This window comes from Athene cunicularia, assembly GCF_003259725.1.
Source record: "Athene cunicularia isolate RWA chromosome 1 unlocalized genomic scaffold, athCun1 chr1_part3, whole genome shotgun sequence".
Lineage (NCBI taxonomy): Eukaryota > Metazoa > Chordata > Aves > Strigiformes > Strigidae > Athene > Athene cunicularia.
The window spans coordinates 792,090-804,787 of NW_020799093.1; the positions used below are offsets into that span (position 1 = coordinate 792,090).

General features: G+C 41.2%; 1 protein-coding gene across 1 annotated transcript in view; it reads left to right on the forward strand.

The window, feature by feature from the left end:
- Positions 1-12,693, forward strand: part of GPR89B (G protein-coupled receptor 89B) — a 15,297-nt gene extending 2,604 nt beyond the window's left edge. The window contains exons 3-13 of the mRNA XM_026841243.1: positions 160-266; positions 1,194-1,295; positions 4,402-4,522; positions 4,762-4,842; positions 8,143-8,252; positions 9,569-9,657; positions 10,048-10,140; positions 10,491-10,586; positions 11,139-11,228; positions 11,869-11,934; positions 12,094-12,693. Coding sequence (XP_026697044.1) covers positions 160-266; positions 1,194-1,295; positions 4,402-4,522; positions 4,762-4,842; positions 8,143-8,252; positions 9,569-9,657; positions 10,048-10,140; positions 10,491-10,586; positions 11,139-11,228; positions 11,869-11,934; positions 12,094-12,300 — 1,162 coding nt within the window. The 3' untranslated portion in view covers positions 12,301-12,693. The remainder of the gene's footprint in view (positions 1-159; positions 267-1,193; positions 1,296-4,401; positions 4,523-4,761; positions 4,843-8,142; positions 8,253-9,568; positions 9,658-10,047; positions 10,141-10,490; positions 10,587-11,138; positions 11,229-11,868; positions 11,935-12,093) is intronic.
- The last annotated feature ends 5 nt before the right edge of the window (positions 12,694-12,698 follow it).

The following is a 12,698-nucleotide window of genomic DNA, read 5'->3' on the forward strand; positions in this document are numbered from 1 at the left end:
GTGACTCAAACAACAAAATCCAGAATATGCTATATGATAGGCCAGTATTATGACCTAATGTTTGATGTAGTTGAGAGAATTGTATTGACAGGCAATTGTTTCTGAGAAATTTGTTGTATTATGATAGCATGCTAATCAGTATTTTTGGCTTTATTTCAGCTCTCGATATTTTCACTGGAAGCTGAACCTGTGTGTCATTTTGCTCATCCTAGTCTTCATGGTACCCTTCTACATTGGTTACTTTGTTGTGAGCAATATCAGATTATGTGAGTACTTGGTTTATGGCAGTGGGGCTGCTAACCTCAAACTGCGCATACAGATGAGAAATAACTTCTGAGAGATGTGCTGGTCACTATCCCTGTAGCTCCCTCCTTCCTCTGGCTTTGTTCTGGCTAGATTTTTTTCTCTTTGGAACTTAATGCTTTAGTATGAACTAAAGTATGTTTTAAAGTAATGCTTTAGTATGTTTGTTGAGCAGTTGGGAGATACCTGACCCTCACAAATGTAGTTTTTCTGTATGAGTTTTGACAGAGTTGAGCACTTCAGAGTAACATTACTGGAATTTGTTCCTGTACTTTTTTAAGCTTGCAGCCAAACCCTGGAACCCTTGGCTCTGTGGTTCTGCTAGGAAGTAAAAGAAATGAGGCAGAGAAGCTCAATAAATCATTCTTGAGGCAGAAAAGCTCAATAAATTACTTCTGCTTTTTTCTTTTTTTTTTTTTGCGTACTACTGTCTGGATGAGGCTTCTTCCATGCACTAATGGACATTTACCCTTGAGCTGTTGATGTTCATTGCTCTTTTGTATTAAGCTTAGACATGTAGGTTGGGAGTATTAAATGTGTGGTTTTGGCACAAAGATGTTTTCGAGTTTCCTGTTCAGGACCGGACAAGAAAGATGCAGCTAAGTGACCCCTGGTTCACAGTGCAGCCCTCTTCATAGGGTTCATAGGGCCGTGGGGGCGGGAAGCTGAAGCTCTGCATCACTGCATTAGCTCTTGCAAGCAGTCTCTCAAATAACTGGTCCTGTAGGAAGTGAAGGGGTGCGTACTGCTCACTGTAGCTTTGTCAGTTGACACCTGTTTTGGCCACCTGTGCTCAAAGCAGCCTTTGGACCAATGTAGCAATTTTGCAAGCTCGAAAAAGCCCTAAAGGAAGAATGTCTTTAAAATACTGGTTTTTTCCTCTCTGTTAGTGCACAGACAGAAACTGCTTTTTGCGTGTGTTTTGTGGTTGACGTTTATGTATTTCTTCTGGAAGTTGGGGGATCCATTTCCTATCCTCAGCCCAAAACATGGTGAGTTTCATATTCTTGCTGATTCTTTCCCTCTTGAAAATAGGCTTTGTTATCTAACTTTTATCTTGTAGCTTTTATTATCACAGCTCTACAGTTGGGACTGTAGAAAGTAGTTCTTGCAACTGAGAGTCTACTCTGCTTTGAAATCTGCATTCTGAAGGTTGTCAGACTGACAGAAATGGGTGGATGCATCTGTAAACATTTATTTGCATTAGTTTTCTTCCAGTACCACAGAAAAACTTTAGGAAAGTGAATGAATCTTAACTGAACTTAAGCTGTGTAAGAACACTGTACTTTTTGAGGACGCAAAAACTTCATCTCCACTCAATCACAATTTTTATTCACTTGTTTCTTTTCTTGTGGACGCTAAAGATAATTTATTTAAGAAGAGAATTGACAACCAATCCATCATCTAACTTTTTTCAGTCAGGTTATTGTTTCTTGTGGCTGAAATCAGATCAGTTTAGCATAGATGGCTGTCCAGTTGACAAAATGTGGCAAAGTGCCTAAACACCAGAGCCATGCAGAATGTAGCCAGCAACACATCTGGCAGTGCGTGCTAGCTTCGATACAGCTTCATGCACTGCCTGAGCCCAGAGGCAGTACAGTTGTGTGGTACTAGAATGGTATGTCCTGCTGGATGCCAGAGCTATTTATGTGCAGAATTAGCTTGGGTATTTCTACATTGCAGTCATGGAACCAAGACTATTTATAGTATGAAGATACTGCATGTGCACTTGGGTTGGTTTGGTTCCAGCAGAGCTTGTTGACATGTGCCTAACTGTGCTGTAAAGGATTCTTCAGGCACCTAAATGTGCTGAAGGGTTGTAAACTGTGACTGTTTGTCACCTGGGTTCCCTTATCCCCTGCACTGGAAAATTGTTTCTATATTGTTCTCAACAGGTGAGATTCAGTCAGTTTCACTCAAATTGGTGAATATGTCTGTCTGCAGAGGTAATAGTCAGCTTAATCTTTCTGTTCTCTAGAAAGACACTTTAGTCTGTACCTAAGAGAAAAATTAAAGGATACCAACTGCTGTAGGGTTTGCTCACCCCTTTCATCTGTGATCCTAAAACTTTCCTAAGAGAAAGTGTGTATCTGTGTTTTGTAATTGTGTCTTTTATCACTGAAATACAACAATGAGTATATAGTGCAGATCCCTCTGCCCAGTGTTTCATTGCCAAGAAAAACATGTATCCACTTTGAGATGCAGAAGGTGCTTGAATTGACAGAATATAACAACCCAGTGGGACCTTAGTCATGGGTTTTAAAAGGTAACCCTCTTCAGATCACTGAAGATGTTCTGTGAAGCTGTGTAACAGCTGCAGATTTCCAAAACTGGTAGTGAGGTGTTCTCTATTTTTAACTTTTGCTTTACAGGATGATACTTCCACTTAAGAGTTGTACAGTGCCTTATCCTGCCAGGTGTAGACATAAGGTGTAGACAAAGGATTCTATTTTTTTTTTTCCCCTGCTGTACTGCTGGGTCACTGCCATCCTCTCTGTACAGACAAGGCTGCTGCATGGCTTTGTCATGTGGCGGTGGCCCAATTCAGACAGGTGGGATCCTACTGTGGAGGGAAGTGTGACAGGAGGCCATGCTTAATGAGCCCCACACTGTAGTTCGTTACCTGTGGTGTCTTTCTCAGTGTGCCCCACCCTGCTTGCCTGCACGATGGCAGTGTGTGGCAGCTGGGGAGTTGTGTGGATCAGGGAGCCCTTTCAGGTGCCTGCACTGGCACCCTGTGTCAGGGGGTGCCTTGCCTGGGGGTGGTGATGGCGGTGTGCTGCAGCTGGGAAATACACCACCAGTCAGCAGCCCTGGTTGATCTGCAGCTTGTTTAATCGACCTGAGTTTGGGAGCTCCTAGTAGAAGGAAGGTTGTGCTTTACTCAATTACATTCTAGTATTCTAATAAAGCTCCTGTCTTTATCTGAGTTGATAAAACATTGGTTTTATCTGACCTGATCACAAGAGCGGGGTTGTTGTGAGTGTTGTTGGGAAGCATTGCTTTAACCAGTGGAATGTCATGTCATTTTGAAGGCACCTCTGTTTTAACTGCTGCTGTCTGACAGTGTGTGGGGCAAAAGGCCAGTGTATTGTAGCACATTCTGTAGCTCGTGTAAATCTCTATGCAGCTGCACATGACTGGGTGTCTCAGTCTCCCTTTGTGAAGTCTTTTTGCCTTGTTTTCATCATTTATTCCCCTTCTCTGAAGCATGAAATGTGGCTTGGCACTTGGCCATCTCAGCTTTGCAATCGTGTAAGCTCCAAATGTGCTGTGTGTGGCAGCTGCTCTGTAACTACCTCCCTAAAAGTGAGTGATGCACATGGCACTGTGTCCTGAGAAGACACGTTGAGGTCTGTGTTTAATGACTGAAATTAATAAATGCAACTTCAGTGCTTGGTGTTGGTTACAGCACAGGCTGTATTATGTGATTATATGTTTTAGAGTCCTCTTGGCGCTGAGGTGGAATGCCTTGCTGTTGGTCACCTCAGCAATGGGTGTGTGTCCACAAGATTAATACTGAACAGGCAAGAGCAGCATAAGCTTCTCATGCTGTCTTAACTCCACTGTTCTACAAACACAAATTACATCTGATGTGGAGGGGTCACTTCTAATAACAGTTGACAGGACAGGGCTCCTCTCTATGGTTCAGACGTTTTTGGGCCAGTTTGCCAGGACAGCTGGTTTGGTAACTCTAATTTTGGTTATTGCAGAAGTGGCTTTGTGGAAGAGATGCCTCCTTTATTAGTGTCTGGTAGCTGATCTCTGTTCCCACCTCAGCAAAGTGCAGTCACGGTTGTTTTATTAGTTTAGAACCAAAATATTGACTGTTAGGCCTCTCCTGATCTGTCTTAAGCTTCTACATAGCTAGAGTTTCCCATCCCTGTTTCTAAGCATGGTAACGTGCTTTCTGAGGGAGGATTTCTACCTCTTTCTTTTCACCGTCCCTGTCTGTACTTCATATTACCTCGGTCACTGCAGTGGGAAGGCAGTCGGATTCATTAAGCAGCTCTGTATGTGTGTTATGATGTGAAGGGACCAAGTGTGGAGCAGAGTGAAGAGAGCAGGATTACTAATGCTGCGTTTTTCCTCTCTCAGGAATCCTGTCTATAGAACAGCTCATCAGCCGCGTGGGTGTGATTGGGGTGACGCTCATGGCTTTGCTGTCAGGATTTGGGGCTGTCAACTGTCCATACACTTACATGTCCTACTTTCTCAGGTAACTGAAGCTTGTAAAATATTTTGTCCACCTTTTTGAGATTATTCTTCTACTTTTCCTATGACATTGATTCAATTTTTTTTTCTGAATGTGGCTGTGGCCATGTCTACGTGCTAGAACAGTTTCCATTGCTGAAGCATATTCTTCTTATGCAGGCTTCTCTCTTCTTTGTTTCATGGGCATGTGCATATTTCCTCTGAAATGGGGTAGCAGGCCTAACTGGGTGTCTTCATTTTCAGGAATGTGACAGATGCAGATATTCTGGCTCTGGAGCGACGACTCCTTCAGACTATGGACATGATTGTTAGCAAGAAAAAAAGGTGAGACGGTAGCAGTAGCATGAAACGGTTTATTTCAAGGATTTCAGTCAGTATGGTATAAGATGGTTCTTGAAATTACCAAAATTATTAGTGCTGTGGAGGGTACGTGTTCCAGTGAAGCAGGTGGCTGAATTGAGTTGAGCTGTGTGGTGTTTCATTCTGGCCTGAAACACAACTTCTTTTTTTCCCCAGACGTGCACTAAATTGTGCCCTTTCTTACTGCAGTGGCACAGATTAGGCTTTCAAGACAAATTGTAACTCTCTGATGGCAATTTGACTAGTCTGTAAGATGGGCACATTTCTCTCCTGATGAGGAAGTGACTTAAGCCACCGCAGCTGGCTCTTACTGGTGGTTTCAGTACCGAAATCAGTTCACACATGCTGAGCGTTCTCCTGCTCTGTGGATCTGGTGTTTCCTGGTCAAAGCTGAAGCAGGCTAGTGAGCTGGTGTGGACACAGCTATATTATTTCAAATGGCAAGGCTTACATTAGTTAAGTTTTGCAGAATTGCAAAACATTGCTAATGTGAATGTAGGGTAGTGCACAAGCATGCCATCAGAATTCTGCTTTTGGTGGCTTAGCTTATTCCATGTACCCTAAACAACAATGTAATTTCATTTACATTGAAAAGATTTTGTCTGCTGTTACAAATTACATATTTCATGCCTTACTAATTGTGCAGAATAAATGCAATTATCATAGTCACTTCAAAGGTTTGACTGACACTGAATTCTCATAGCAGTCCCCCAGACTTTTATGTTTGGCACACTACTGTTTTAATGGAACTTTTAAATGTATGACCAGGGATCTTGTAGGTGGTCTAACCTTGCTGAATTAGTCACCAGCATGTGTATCTACTGATCAGTATTAGCATATGGAAGTGGAGTTAAAGCATAACTTTTTTTTTTCCCCTTGAAAATGTTAGCTGGTGAACAAATATTACCTTGGTATTTGTGTGAGATGGTAAGTAGTGAGAGAATTTAATTACTCAGGTTTAATTGATTTAATTGACTGGGAGCATGTTAAAATACTGGCTTTGGAGTTAAAAGATACTGTGCAGTTTTGCTTCTGACTCTGTGCTCTTCAGTTTTGTACAGTGGTTTTGGACTTCTGGTTCAGGGAGAGTGATGCTGCGGTAAAAGAAAGGATGTCTTGGACTTGGAACTGACCAGTGCTTTCTTGCCTTCCTGTGGCCAGGGAATCTTCAGAATGTAGCAACTTTCTAACCATTATGAAGAGCCACGTAAAGTGTGTTAATTGCTTGGGAGTTATAATGAAGTTCATGTGTTTGTGTTTAAAACCAACCAAAAAAAAACCCCCAAAAAATGCCCCCAAACTGTAGTCTCAGAAATGTGCAAGAAATAGCAGAAGCTTGAGTTCTGTAGATTTTGTTCTCTTTTTGCTTTGCCAGGGAACAGTGGCTTGCATGACTGGACTATTTGCTCATGTAAAGCAGAGCTTAAAAAGTTAGATTTGTATCAGTCCAAATGCAATCCAAATCATTTGGCAGAACAAGTGGGAATAGCAGTACTTAATAGTGTAGGGTAAATGCTATAGTTCCATAAATTGTCAGTTACTTGCTGGCCACCTTTTCAGCACTACTGATAACTCAAAACTTATCGATGCACACAAGGGTTATAAGGCAATAGAACATAAAGCTTTTTTGTTTTGTTTGCTGATCTTGACATTTCTTATCATACCAACCCTTATTCATACTGACTTCCTTGTCAGTAGGGAATAGTTGTTGAAACTTGTTTTCCCTGATGGTTTTTGTACAGGAATTACTGTTCTCTCCTTCCTGTGTGTAATCGAGTAAAGCCTTATGTAAACTCACTTCTAAGGTTGGCAGGCTCTTTATATTCATTGTTGCAAATATGACATAACTAAGCCTCAGGTTTGAAATGCCTAGAGTCTGTGACACCACCATTGCTTCATTTTGCTTCATGTTAGAGTCAAATCAGGCTATCTGACATAGATGTATCACATATCTATGTAGGCAAAGTGTGTGGTTTCTGCCTGTGTATCTTTTCTATGAGGTGTTCAGAACTCCTGACTACTTTGTGGGTACAGAGATCTCTGCCACCTCTCAAAAGAAGAAATTTGCGTTTGTATACTTAGAGCTTTGAGCTTTGCCTTGACATAGCTGCATTTTTGCTGCAGTGCTGTGGATCACTTGGGATGGAATGTGTGAATCAGGTATTGGAAAGAAAGCAAGGATTAAAAATTAAATTATTTTATTTGGCAGCTATCAGGATGAATTGAATCGTTCTAGGATCTCTGTTATTTGTAGTCTGTGGCCATATGTGCTTTTATGTGTGTTATATGGGGTGCCCCAAGGGTGTTTCTTTCCCTGGATGTGAAGGAGGAGTGATTTTTTTTTTTTTTTTTTTTTTTTTTTTTTTTTATAACACTCCTTATCAACAACCTTGAAAAGGGCTTGGTGCCAAATGTAGCAGTACGGTCTGCAGCTACAAGAAAGGACCTAAACACTGTCGAATCATGGATCGCCTTGGCAATCCTATGAATAGTGTTCGGCTTAGGAGTGGATAACTGTCTCACAAATTTCAATGGGGAGAAATGTGAGGGAATGAGACCAGAAGCCAGCACTGCTCGTGGGGATTATGCTGTGGTGCACATGGGAGTGTGAGGGACAATATGCAGCTGCTGCTGTAGTGTTGGAATTAGCTTTAGGAGTCAAGTTCAGATGGCCTGAAGCATCCAGTGGTTCAGTCCAATAATGGATTTCTGTGTTTCTGCTTCATAACAGCTTGTCATGCAGCCCAGTAGTGAGTGACAGCATATCAGGGAGTGCTGCTGCATACCATCCAGCGCTCACAGTCCTGTGGAGGAGGCGGATGTGCAGCGATAAAGAAGAGGTGTTCCAGGGGAGAGAGGAGCATGAGAAGTCTTCCGATTCCTGAACTTGAGATAGCACAGTCATGTGTTTGAGGAAAGGAAGGCGACTAATCATATGACTGAGAAATCCATTTGAATTTTTATTTTTAATTGAGTTTAAATCCCTTTAAGGATTGAAGCAGGATCCTGAATGGAAATCTTGGGAAGTGCCTTCTTTAATCTTGCTTGATTAGATCTGGGCTCTATTCCAGAGCTAATCAAGATAATGTTATGAAGCAAGATTGGTACTAAGGGAAAAAACACAGGGGCATCTGTTTGCAGTGAATTTAGTTTAAAAGTGTCTTCTAAGGAACTGGTTTTAGGGTGGTTTTGGTTATTTTTTTTGTTTTATTTTTTTTTAATAAAAATACTTTATTCCTAAGGACTTGTTTTCTGTTCTTTCAGGATAGCAGTGGCTCATAGGACAATGTTCCAGAGAGGAGAAGTGCATAACAAACCCACTGGCTTCTGGGGAATGATAAAAAGTGTTACAACATCTGTTGCAGGCAGTGAAAGTATCCTTCATCTGCATGCTGGCACCTGCTTTGGGAGGTGGCTCCAGCTTTCTTCTGTTTTAAAAGGAAGAGTGTTAGTTGGGCCAGTTACAAAACATTTGTGTTTCAACACATTTCTGCAGTCTGAGCAAAAGGCTTAATGTCTCATGGGAAGTTTGCTCTCTGGTACTGTACTGCCTGACCTTTTGCCCAGGGGTTGGATGCATAGATTTACTGTGACACAGTCGGGAGTTGTATGCTGCTGCCCTGCCCTGCCCTGGAAATGTGCTGTTGCATCACCATGGTTGAGGTGTACAGCAGATCTCAGGACTGGTGTGCACACTTACAGTGTCACGTTGCAGATGGCTACCCTGTCACATCACTGATGTGGGAGGCAACTTTCTATTCTGGTGTATCCTATGCTCGTATGACTGACCTGCATGTGTATTTTTCTTGTAATTTGAAATATGCTCTTGTGGGTTGGGGAACCCATGATGTACATGAGCAAAACAACGGGATTGGCTGAGGTGCTGGAACAATTCACCTAGCCTATACTTAGTTGGCTTTCTGGCCATGTTGGAAAGCTGTGACAAAAAGAGGGGCAGGAAGCAACTTGTTGATGGAATAAATTGTTCTTGTGATACAGGCTAGCTGCTGGTACTATAGTGGTGTGACAAAAGGGTGGATAGGAACAGGTGAACTTGCTCTGCCCATATGAAAGCGGTAGAAGGAATCTATTGGGAGTTAACAAAGGTCTGTATTTCTCTAACTTACAGTTGCCTACCAGCAGTTTCTGCCAGACGACCTAAATAGTGCAGTTTACATATTCAAGGCTGAGGACTCTTCTTCCTCTCCTTTCCCACTAGCTGTTAAAATCAGAATTTGGCTATTTGACAAGACCCTTCATAATAATCACTAATCTCTTGGAGCAGTTACTCAGCAGTTTTGTTTATGAAGATAGTATGAGAGTGACATATTGTGAGATGCACTTCAGTGACAAGGGAAACTGATCAGAGTGGAGCAGCAGTTTTCCAAGAGCTGTGGTTCTATTCTGTGGTGTGTTGCCCAGGCAGAGAAATTACGAGCTTGTTGCATGACTGCCTAAATACTGTGTACTGCCTACCTTCTGAAAATGGAGTAGTGTGCAATATATGTATTCTTGAGATTTCTTTGAGTGCAGGTTTAACAAGGAGCATTAAGACAGAATCAGAAAACTGATCTGGATCAAGAAAGTGGTCAGAACATTAGGTGTGGTGCTTGGGCTGAAGGTGGGGAATGTTTTGGTTTTAATAAAGAATTTGTGACGTATTCTAGACTTGACTATGCTGGTTTGCCAGATCTGTCCCTTATCCAACAAGAAGTGGATGCCCTAGAAGAGCTGAGTCGGCAGCTTTTTCTGGAAACTGCTGACTTGCATGCGACAAAGGTACACAGCAAAGTAACTGCCAAGATGGGTGTTGGGAGGCCAGAGTAGTTAAAAAGAGAATGTATGTTACAAGAAATTGAATGCTGTTCAACAGGTAAATGTTGAAATGTGATGTGGTAAAGTGAGGATCTGCTTTAATTTTGGGTCTAGGTGGCAGTTTCTTTCCCGTTCAGGTACATACCGGAGTATACCTCATGTCCCTAAAGCCATTCAGAAACTTTTGAATAAAAAATTTTGAGTTCAGAAACACTTGAATTAAGAGGTGTAGAAGGATAAAGCTGTGTTTGCTACTATTGGTGCTCCATTTAAATTTTGTGTTATGGGTGATTGTGGAAATTATATTTTTCTGTGTGTGTGTTCTGTTCCCCCTCCCTCTTTCTGTATTTCCAGGAGAGAATAGAGTACTCCAAAACTTTCCAGGGAAAATACTTCAATTTTTTGGGTTATTTTTTCTCCATCTACTGTGTCTGGAAAATCTTCATGGTATGTAAATGTTGTAATGTGTTTTATGTGGACATATGTAAATGTCACACCCTGCATAGATTATGCTATATGTGCAGTTCATCAAGTAATGCTCTGGTTTCCTTAAAATCCTGCTTCTGGAAGTTCTGAAAGAAGCTGGCTCTTGATTGAAATAAAGCTTTGGATCTTGTCTTTTTGTACAGAGCATTAGACGAGCAATTCTTACATGCTTCATTTTGCACCTTCTTAGACAGTCTGACCTCGCCCTGTCCCTTTGTTTGGGGATAGAGAGTCCTGCATGTGTCTCACATGTAACAGTGAGGTATGCTTTTATACTCTTGTTTAAGTGTAAATCCATCTCTCTCTTGCAGGCAACCATCAATATTGTATTTGATCGTGTGGGGAAGACTGATCCAGTCACAAGAGGAATTGAGATCACTGTAAATTATCTGGGAATCCAGTTTGATGTGAGACTTTATTAATTCTTACAGCCTTTTCAGCAGTTCTTATCTTACCTAAATAAAATCATACTGCTGATAAGGAGAGTGTGGTAGAGCCCTGAGAATGTGACTTTGACTTCTGATTTATTGAGGAGGAAGGGAAGATGCACCATGAATTTTGCTTTCACACTGATTTTATGCTGGGTTGGTAATACGGTTTTGCCAGAGAGGCAGTGATTTGCTTATTTGTTTTGGGCAAATGGAAACACGTTAGTCAACTTGCTTAGATTAATACATTTACTGCACATAGCTTGTGCACATAGGTGTTCTGTCATTTACACCTTTTTAAATATATCCCTGTGAATACAGGGTTCTTTGTGATTGGTGTAAGCTAAATCTTTTTATCATGTGTTTGGGGAAAATAATTGCTAATATATTTGTGAAAAGGTCTTGTATAAACCTGTCTACAATGGATATCTCTACAACTAGGAAATAAACACTCAAGAATTGGCAGCTATATGATGTGGTGTAAATGGGGTTAGCGTTAGAGATTTAACTGTATTCTTCTTATTGATACAGGTGAAATTCTGGTCTCAGCACATTTCCTTTATTCTTGTTGGAATAATTATTGTTACCTCTATCAGAGGATTGTTAATCACACTTACAAAGGTAAGAGCCAGGACTCTTATGTGGTTTTGGACCAGGAAAGCTGTTGTCAGATCTTTAACTTTAGAAGGGACAAATACTGTATAAACTTTCAATACACATTTTTGTTTTACATACTGGAATATAAACACTTGCAGAGGGAGGAAGGGAGGAAAATTACCTTCTGCAGTATATTTCCCCACTCAGTCTCTGTTGCTGAAGAGATGTAGTTGTTGAATGAGATGTTAAATGTAAGCAAGGGTTCAGAATGACGCTGTAGCAAGGGCTTATTCGCAAGATTGATGAGATGGTGATTAAAAGAATTTAGATTGCTTAATTTGAGCTGCTGGCAGCACTGGAAAGGCATTAACTTGAAGCATGGGACTCAATGTCTTGGCCTGGCTTTTGGTACCTAAGCTTAAACTTCAATCTATATCGCTATATGACTTTTACCACAGGGCGCCAGTGGCTTAGGGATATTCATGTTTAAGACTAAGACTGCAAGTCTCTGAAAGCAGGGTACATTAACTCCTCCAGAAAGTATGCTTTTTATTGTTTTTTTAAAATGAAAACATACCGAATGGTATATACCTTTCATGTTTACATAAGGCACATCAGACTTATCTGATTGCTTATTTCCAGTGCTTCTTTTTGTCTTTTCTAGTTCTTCTATGCCATTTCCAGCAGCAAGTCCTCCAATGTTATTGTTCTGCTTTTAGCACAGATAATGGTGAGTATGTAGAACCATGGGCACGCCTATAAACATTTATGCATGCATAATATTTGTGTGTGTGTACATATACACCTAATAAAATCTTTGTGTGCTGACCCATATTAGCCAGATAGCCAACTATGCAACAACAACTGCGTTGTCTTTTTTAATTTGCAGGGTATGTACTTTGTGTCATCAGTGCTCTTGATCCGGATGAGCATGCCTCTAGAGTATCGCACTATTATTACAGAAGTCCTGGGAGAGCTCCAGTTCAACTTTTATCATCGCTGGTTTGATGTGATATTCCTAGTTAGTGCACTGTCCAGTATCCTCTTTCTCTATTTAGCGCACAAACAAGCCCCAGAGAAGCATATGGCCCTCTAAGTATGGACTGCAGTCACGCGCTGCTCCCTGTCCTTTCAGCTGCACTGCTGCAACTCCTGTGGACTGCAAAACTTGGAGAGCCAGGATTATTCTGAGTGCTCCAGCAGTAACTGGCTCTTTGAACTTCCACACATGTCATCATCAAGCTCTGTGGTTCGTTTTCTTAAGGTGCCGCAGCTTGAAGCAAAGGGGATGCACATATTGAATGTGAGATAGTTCGCTGCCAAGGACTAAGGGCACTCCTCTTACTGTTAGAAGAACATCTTTACAGAAGGCACGAAGGAAATGTGATTTTTGTTTTGAAAATCATTTCATAATTGGGATTCAGAGGATGGCAATTCTAGTGTTGAATGTTTGAATCTATCGAATTAAATAAGCTTTTGTAATATCTTATGCAC